At 42.0% G+C, this 10,000-nt stretch overlaps 1 protein-coding gene across 1 annotated transcript in view; it reads right to left on the bottom strand.

The window, feature by feature from the left end:
- stxbp5l (syntaxin binding protein 5L) overlaps nucleotides 1–10,000 on the bottom strand; it is a 165,143-nt gene that overhangs the window by 70,119 nt on the left and 85,024 nt on the right. The window contains 2 exon segments of the mRNA XM_042071187.1: nucleotides 4,911–4,994; nucleotides 8,907–8,970. Of these exon segments, the coding sequence (XP_041927121.1) occupies nucleotides 4,911–4,994; nucleotides 8,907–8,970 (148 nt within the window).

Genomic DNA, 10,000 nt, shown 5'->3' with positions numbered 1-10,000 from the left:
AGAGAGGTAAAGGGCATGAGAGAGATTAACATGGATAAATAAGCAACAATAATGTTCAACTCAAAGGGGAATTCTGACATTTTTCAACCAGGCGTCCTATTGTTAGACCTTTAAGTTCTTTCATTATGGGCCAATAACGGAAATCCTTTCTGTATTAAACTAGCTAGCCTGCTAAACACCGGCAGTCATAAGGAAGCAGCTGGCGCTCATTAAAGTTAACTGCTTGTTTTTTCCCCACCACTGACAAGACTCAACTTGTCATTACTAGTGTCAACCAACATGAGTCACGGGCCTGTTTATAGCCAAGTAAAGCAGCAATACCGTATGAGTGTGTGATGTTGGCGTTAGAGAGGCAGTGTGATACCGTATGAGTGTGGGATGTTGGCGTTAGAGAGGCAGTGTAATACTGGAGTGTGTGATGTTGGCGTTAGAGAAGCAGTGTAATACTGGAGTGTGTGATGTTGGCGTTAGAGAAGCAGTAATACTGGAGTGTGTGATGTTGGCATTAGAGAAGCAGTGTAATACTGGAGTGTGTGATGTTGAAGTGAATGGATATGAACTGAACTGAAGTGCATTGAGAGATGGAGAGATGGATGGATGTAGCTGGAGAGAGGTGGGGGAAGGGTGGCTTCTCTCCTCTTATTCCCGCTCCCATGGCAACCTGCATCTGGCTGTCCCTGTCTGTCTCCTATGCATCCCTCCCAGCCTGTCTCTCTTTTGTCAACATATCTCTCATTCTGTCTCTCTGTCATTCTCATGCCTTCCTGTCCATCACATTATGTCTCTCTGTTTATCTCTCTTCCTGCCATCACATTATGTCTCTCTGTTTATCTCTCTTCATGTCTTTCTCTCTGTTTATCTCTCTTCATGTCTTTCTTTCTATTTCTATCTATTACTGACAATCACGTTTTGTTTATCGGTCTTGTCTCTCTCTGTGTCCCTGTCAATCTCTCTCTCTGTCTCTTAGTCTGTAATTCCAGTTAGCGTGCTAATTGAAGTTTACCCAACACTTAGTCTGTAATTCCAGTTAGCGTGCTAATTGAAGTTTACCCAACACTTAGTCTGTAATTCCAGTTTATAAATATAAAAATAATGTATTATAATGTATTAAAGTATGTAATCCCTTACATTACTTCTTTACTCTCTGTGGAAAGTAACGTGGTACATTACTTTTGCGTTACTTTTGTGTTAATGTTTTATGGACGCTGTTATTGATATTGTCCCCTTTTATTTATTATTTAATTAATTACGGTGTATTAAATATAATCTACTCTGTTACACTACTCCAACCCAGGCATTTCTTACAGAGCTGATCAATGCTCTGTCTTACTGAAATCTGCCTTCTAGTTCACAAACATGGCACCTCAGTGCTGCTTTTAGAAATTTAGCAATTTTGAATTGCTTTATGGAAGCACTGCTGCCCTGCTCGCGCACCCTCCCTCACAATGTTGAATGGTGACACACACACAACTTGCAAACAATTGAACTGCTTCGAGTAAAGTGCGCTCGTGAGTTGTGCACCTTCAGTCATTAATAGCCTACTAGATGCTCTTGTTCACATTGAAAACAGTGGCAGTCCTAGCTTGTATAACACCCTGATATCTTTTTGGAGCCAATTCGTGGTGTGAATGACTTAGTTCAGACTAGTCATTAGTTAGTTGTGCACTGTTTCCCACTCTCCCGCTTCAGATAACAAATACTCTGATGGGTTTTATTTTTTGCGAATGTTCTTGTCGCCCTCCCAGAGGATGCACACGCACGCAAATTTTCAGTCTGGACAACCGTTTGGTATGTTAACCGTTAAGCCCTGTATAGTGGGAGCACTGTCTCTTTAAGGAGAGAAAGGCGAATGAGTGAAATGAGAGGCACACTAAAAGAAAGACAGTGAGAAATGTCAGCTATATGGATGCCCTTTAAAGTGCCCACCCATCATTAGGCTGTCAAACCTCACTACATGGAGCATACACACACACACACACACACACACAGAGAGAGAGAGAGTTTAACTTAAATAAGAATGCACTTGCTGCCGCAGCATTTTGAATGGCATATTTTTTTTCTACAGGTGCATAGTGTTTTATTTTTAGCTTTTATAAATGGCCTGATTGTAAATAGGAAAGCAAACAAGTATCATCTAAAGCCAAGAAGACCGTCTCAGAGGCAGTGCTGTAGGAGGCGGCCTGATTCCACGCACACTCATGACAGGGCAAAGCACACCACCGCAACATGCGTCTCCATGATTGAGGAGGTGGATTCCTATTTCCTAGTGTTCCAGGGCTATCTCAAATAGGAGAATAAAGTCATTTTTGCTCACACACTGTTAGTAACTGTAGTGTGATTACTGCATTTAGAACAGTAAATAAATCATTGGCCACGCTACAAATAGATTTATATAGAGAAACACTTTGTCTGACTGACTGGAATCAAGCTAATATGGAAACCATCAAGCTAATATGGAATCAAGCTAATATGGAAACAATCAACCTAATGCGGAAATAATCAAGCTAATACAGAAATAATCAGGCTAATATAGAAATAATCAGGCTAATATGGAAATAATCAGGCTAATACGGAAACCATCAACCTAATACGGAAACCATCAACCTAATACGGAAATAATGAGGCTAATATGGAAATAATCAGGCTAATATGGAAATAATCAGGCTAATACGGAAATAATCAGGCTAATAACCTAATACGGAAATAATCAGGCTAATATGGAAATAATCAACCTAATACAGAAATAATCAACCTGATACGGAAATAATCAGGCTAATAACCTAATACGGAAATAATCAGGCTAATATGGAAATAATCAGGCTAATATGAAAATAATCAGGCTAATCAGGCTAATACGGAAACCATCAACCTTATACGGAAATAATGAGGCTAATATGGAAATAATCAGGCTAATATGGAAACAATCAGGCTAATATGGAAGCAGGCTAATATTTAATATTTGGAAACAGTCAAGCTAAATGGAGACAATCAGGGTTATATGGAAACAGTCAAGCAAATATGGAAACATTTAAGGTAATATGGAATCCAGCCAATATGGAAACCATCAAGCTAATATGGAAACCATCAAGGTATTAAGGAATAATAAGTCAACATGTCAACTGCTTAGTCACCCACAGAAAACTGTAAATCATGTATCAACTGGCAAAATAGTGACTTGAGTAGGTATATATTCTTAATGAATTTTCAGTCTGGACAACCGTTTGGTATGTTAAAGGAGAATTCCGGTGTGATATTGACCTAAAGTGTATTGAAACATGATACCGAGTGTGAACGTATGTCTCATAGCCCATCTCGGCTTGTCCCCTGCACTCCAAAATCTGGCGCTAGTTAGCCGATGCTACTAACAGCTTTTTCAATGGTGGTGCTTCGGCATCGGGCTAGCCATGCAAATAAATCACTGTTTTACACCATTTACGAGGCTCAATGTATCTCCACACTTCATTGGTAGACTTCCGAGGGCCCTGACATTTAAAACGAGACATTGAGAACTTTGAAAAAGCACTGGTAGTTTACTTACAAGAGGATTTATACAGACAGTATCTTCACGAAGTTTAGTGTTTGCAGCCATCTTGAATTTAGTCACGATAAGTCGAGCAACGAGTAAGAATGAAAAGGTATGATAAGGGATCAGATTCCAAAAGTAATTCAGTGGAAATGCATGGATTCCAGTTTCTTCTAGTAGCAGCAACTGGAATCCATCCATTTCCACTTAATTATTTTTGGAATCTGATCCCTTATCATACCTGTTCATTCTTACTCGACGCTCGACTTATCGTGACTAAATTCAAGATGGCTGCAAACGCTATACTTCGTGAAGATACTGTCTGTATAAATCGTCTTGTAAGTAAACTACCAGTGCTTTTTCAAAGTTCTCAATGTCTCGTTTTAAATGTCAGGGCCCTCGGAAGTCTACCAATGAAGTGTGGAGATACATTGAGCCTCGTAAATGGTGTAAAACAGTGATTTATTTGCATGGCTAGCCCGATGCCGAAGCACCACCATTGAAAAAGCTGTTGGTAGCATCTGCTAACTAGCGCCAGATTTTGGAGTGCAGGGGACAAGCCGAGATGGGCTATGAGACATACGTTCACACTCGGTATCATGTTTCAATACACTTTAGGTCAATATCACACCGGAATTCTCCTTTAACCGTTAATCCTTGTATAGTGGGAGCACTGCCTCTTTAAGGAGAGAAAGGCAAATGAGTGAAATGAGAGGCACACTAAAAGAGAGACAGTGAGAAATATCAGCTATATGGATGCCCATTAAAGTGCCCACCCATCATTAGGCTGTCAAACCTCACTACATGGAGCATACACACATACTGTACACACACACAGAGAGAGAGAGAGAGAGAGAGAGATACACAGAGATACACACACACACACACACACACAAACACACACACAGATACACACATAGCTAGTCTGTCGCATAGCTGTGTGGAGTGATTTTGCAGCTTTAAAAGCCTGATGGTGTCATCTCCAAACACATCACATTGGACACACACACACACACATACACACATAGCATGTCTGAGACATGTCAACCTCTCTCTGTCCCTCCATCTCTCTCTTATCTCCATCTCTAGCACTCTCTCTCCATCTCCCCCTCTCTCTCCCTCTCTATCTCTGTCCCTCCATCTCTCCATATCCCAATCTCTCCATCTCTCCCTCATTCCCTCTCTGTCTGTCTCTGCCCCTCCACCCCCTCCCTTCCTCCCTCTCTCTCTCTCTCCCTCCCTCTCTTTCTCTCTCTCCCTCCTTTTCTCCTGCTCTTCTGCTGGCATGACTAAACTATGACTTTAAAACATTCACAAAGAATGTAAACAAACATGGCAAGAACCCCCTGGCCCACACACACACACACACACACAAAGACAATCTTACCTCATCATAATAGATTCTGAAATCTGCTTTCTTGGCCTTCAGATCCCACATGACAATGGTCCCACTCTCAAAGCCAATCAGCAGCTGCGAGGAGAAGAAACAGACAGAGGGAGAGAGAGAAAGAGAGAGAGACAGAGACAGAGTAAACAGGGGAGGGGGGGCTGATAACATTTGTATTCCTGTAAATATGAAATATAAATATAGCCGCAAGCGGCAATGGCGGGCCCGAGCACCTGCGGGCCGCAACCCGTAACATTTCAGAATCCATCAAAGCACCGATGTGGTGCATTTGTAAAATGTACATATTTGATGTGTGTGCTATTTGTTTTTGCATGTTATTTTCTGGCATATTTACTTGCTAGGCCAGGTGTGGGCGCAATGCAAGGCAGGCCCATGTTGTGTCATCATAATCATAATATATATTAACCTGAGAAATTTCAGATTATTAATTTTAAGCAAAGAACATTTCTGATACACTTTTTGGCCAGATGGTGGCACTATATTAGGCATGTGAATTACACATGTGAATATCATCACAATAATGATATCCAATATTTTGTAAAGTTTCAGATCAACCAATAAAGGCATTACCAATTTCTGGCACATTTTCCTGCTTGGCCAGGTGGTGGCGCTATGCCAGGCAGGCCCATAGGGTCTCTGGATATCATCATAATTATAAAATCTATTAACCTGAGAAGTTTCAGAACATTCATTCAAAGCATAGAGCATTTCTGGCATATTTCCTGTTTGGCCAGATGGTGGCGCTATGCTAGGCATGTGAATTATATGTGTGAATATCATCACAATAATGATATCCGATATTTTATAAAGTTTCAGATCAATCACTTAAGGCATTCTCCATTTCTGGCACATTTCCTACTTGGCCAGGTGGTGGCGCTATGCCAGGCAGGCCCATTGGGTGTCTGGATATCATCATAATCATAATATCTATTAAGCTGAGAAGTTTCAAACCATTCATTCAATGCACTGTGACTTTATGACACATTTCCTGTTTATATGGCGAGATATTAAAATCCTGACATACAACATATCAAAAATCCTTTCGCAATTTAACATCAGCAACATCTTGGCATCATATTTGTCAAATTTCACATGAATCTGACACACCGTCTAGGAGGAGTATGTTAAAATTCATCATGTGACATCAGTGTAATTGCCATTCTTTCTGTTGCCAGGTGGTGGCGCTATGCCAAATATGCGTTATGGGCATGTAAATATCATCACTACCATGGTATTCAAAGACCTGTGAAATTTGAAACATTTCAAGCCTTGCATGGTGAATTAAGACACATTTATTGTTTGTGTGGAATGGTATTAAAATTAATAATTTCGCCATTTCGTCAAATTACAACATATCAAAAAAAGCTTCACAATTTAGAATCAGAAGCAAATTGGCATCATGTATACCAACTTTCACATGAATCGGAGCAATCGTCTAGGAGGAGTATGTTAAAATTGATCATGTCCACAATGCACAAAATCACAATTACCTCACTTCCTGTGGGCGTGGCTAATGGCATGCTAATACAAAAGTCGATTGTTTTTGGGAGTTACATATACCCACCAAATTTAGTGTGTGTATCTAAAACTATATGCCAACCACAAGTCACAGTGACATAAGTATAAGTATATATACTCTTTTGATCCCGTGAGGGAAATTTGGTCTCTGCATTTATCCCAATCCGTGAATTAGTGAAACAGACACAGCACACAGTACACACAGTGAGGTGAAGCACACACTAATCCCGGCGCAGTGAGCTGCCTGCATCAACAGCGGCGCTCGGGGAGCAGTGAGGGGTTAGGTGCCTTGCTCAAGGGCACTTCAGCCGTGCCTACCGGTCGGGGTTCGAACCGGCAACCCTCCGGTTACAGGTCCAAAGTGTTAACCAGTAGGCCACGGCTGCCCCAAGGGGGCGCTATGGGGTTCCTGGGCCAAGCCCAGTGCCAAGGCTTTTCCCCTGTGTATTCATGGTACCTGGTAAGTCTTTCCTCCTTTTTACCAAATATAATAACTTCAGTTTTTTCTTTGTTCAGCTGAAGAACATTTTGAAACATCCAGATGTTGATTTGTTCTATACACTGACACATAGATTCAAGGGGACCATAGTCGTTTGGCGACAAAGCTAAGCAAATTTGTGTGTCATCTGCATAGCTATGATATGAAATCAAATTATTTTGGATGATCCTTGTCCAAGTGGGAGCCAACCAGCCATACTGAAAGTAATCAAAATACCCCTTTGATGTTAGGAAGGTGGTTAGTTGATTAAAGACTACTTTTTCAATCATTTTGCCAATAAAAGGTAGATTGGATATGGGCCTGTAATTGTTTAGCGTGGATGCATACAGGTTATTCTTCTTGAGAAGTGGCTTTACAACAGGTGTTTTCAGTGACTTAGGAAAAGTGCCAGACAGCAGTGATACATTTACAATTTGAAGGACATCTGCCGCTATATGGTGAAATTATCAAGATTTATACCATGGTCTAGGTTAAAAAGGGTGTCGTTTAAAAAGTGATATACTACACCTATGAAGTAGATCTGGAAAAAAAAAGTTTAATCGCCATTCTATATCAATGCTTATGAATGGTAACTATAACAACGATAGTAGGATGACTAGTAGTAGGTTGAGCCTGGAGGCAGACTTCGCACCAATGGAATCAACTGTAAACAGCTGAAAAAACTAACGATTTTAGCTCTAAAACTCATTTAGTATTAATAATTGATTTCCTATTTATTTATTTCGTAAGTGACCATGGTATAAACCGCTTCGCGTCGGACGGCATTATCCCTTACTGTACGTATTAGTCCTGATAGGACTATTTGGGAGCCCAGCGATGAGAGTGGGTGGATGGGCTCCGAGGTTGAGGACATGTGTCTCACTGTCCACCTCAGCTAGGACAGGTTAGAGTGACCTGAAGTGGCCTACCAGCACTCCCACAATGCATCTGCCTGCCTGCACCTATGCAGCATGTTACTATGGCGACACTTAATAGAATTCATCTCCTCCTCCTCTTGTCTTGTGTCCTCATCTCTTTTCTTCTCTAATACACAGACACACACACACGCACACACGCACATACACACACACACACACACACACACACACACACACACACACACAAACACAGACACCCACACATGCACACACGCACACACACACACAGACAAACACATACACACACACACAAACACAGACAAACACACACAAACACACTCCTCCAAAGCACAGCATGTGTTTGAGTGCTGTCCAGCTGGGCTCATTGAGGAGGACCGACAGTGTGATTGGCTTGGAGCAGAGAATTGATCCTGCTCTCTTTAAGCTCTTACAGCTCAGCTTCTTCACACACACACACACACACACACACACAGACACACTCTCACTCACACACACACTCACGCACACGCACGCAGGCACACACACACACACACAGCTTTGGGCTGCCTGACTGAGTTGCTATGCTAGGCTGTGAGAGGCTATGCGTGTTCCTTTACCAGTCAGACTCAGAATTGTGCCCTGCAGCTTTCAACAGAACACTCCAGACCTCATGAGCTCCATCTGGCTCTCTCTCTCTTTCATCTCTCTTTCTCTCTCCATCTCTTCCTCTCTCTCTCCATCTCTTCTCTCTCTCTCCATCTCTTTTTCTCCATCTATCTTTCTCTCTCCATCTCTCCTCTCTCTCCATCTCTTTCTCTCCATCTCTCTTTCTCTCTCCATCTCTCTCTCTCTCTCCATCTCATTCTTTCTCTCTCCATTCTCCCTGTCTCTCACTCTCTCCACCTCTCATTCTTTCTCTCCTTCTCTCTTTTTTCCCTTTTTATTTAGCCAAGAAGACTGGAGCTCATGTGTCTTTTTCTCTCTCCTTTATCTCTCTCAAGCACATGTGCTAAAATAACATATTTATGTGTGTGTGTGTGTGTGTGTGTGTGTGTGTGTGTGTGTGTGTGTGTGTGTGTGTGTGTGTGTGCATTTACTCACCCTCCCCTCATCTTTTGGGCTGTCACTCAGGTGCACCACAGGGCCAGGATGTGTTTTGGTTGCTCTGGAACAGGAACATGCATTACATTATTACGTTGTTACACATCACACTGTATGTGTGTGTGTGTGTGTGTGTAGTATTCTCTATGGAATGTGAGTGTACTCTACAGTCACCAACATCTTTCATCTCTAGAAATATGTGTCCCAGAAGAACCCACGTCACCTCCACCCACGATAGCCTCCACCCTGTTAGAACACCTTTGATAGCATCATCCCTGTTAGAACACCTCAGATAGCCTCCACCCTGTTAGAACACCCCAGATACCCTCCACCATTATTAGAACACCTCAAATAGCCTCCGTCCTGTTAGAATCTATGTCACCTCAGACAGCCTCTGCCCTTTTAGAACCCATATTACCTCAGATAGCCTCCGTCCTGTTAGAACACCTTAGATAGCCTCCACCCTGTTAGAACACCTTTGATAGCATCAGCCCTGTTAGAACACTTCAGATAGCCTTCGTCCTGTTAGAACACCCCAGATAGCATCTGTCCTATTGGAACCCACATGACCTCAGATACCCTCCGCCCTGTTAGAACACTTCAGATAGCCTCCATTCTGTTAGAACCCGCGTCAACTCAGATATCCTCCGCCCTATTAGAACACCTCAGATATCCTCTGCCCTTTTAGAACACCTCAGATAGCCTCCATCCTGTTAGAACACCTTTGATAGCATCAGCCCTGATAGAACACCTCAGATAGCCTCCGCCCTGTCAGAACACTTCAGATAGCCTCCGCCCTGTTAGAACCCACGTCACCTCAGAACCTGATTTCATTCATTTGGATTTAGTCTCCTCCAGTTCTCATCTTTCTTTTCTCTTCTCAATAGCGCTTTGATGCTTAGTAATTGCTGATTGCATTGCTGATTATTATAACTAAGCCTCAACACATCCAGAATTAGCTTCACAATGTAATGTAATCACGAATGACAGGAAGTAAGATCATTGGACACATTTCCCCATTCCAAGCAGGCCTTGTTTCTTTGTAAAAATCAACAATAAAAAATAATTCAATAAGTTGCAGGTATGCAGGTTTT

The sequence above is a fragment of the Alosa sapidissima genome, chromosome 2 (genome assembly GCF_018492685.1).
Source record: "Alosa sapidissima isolate fAloSap1 chromosome 2, fAloSap1.pri, whole genome shotgun sequence".
Lineage (NCBI taxonomy): Eukaryota > Metazoa > Chordata > Actinopteri > Clupeiformes > Clupeidae > Alosa > Alosa sapidissima.
Note: the sequence above shows the minus strand (reverse complement) of the source record. Positions and strands in the feature narration are given on the sequence as shown.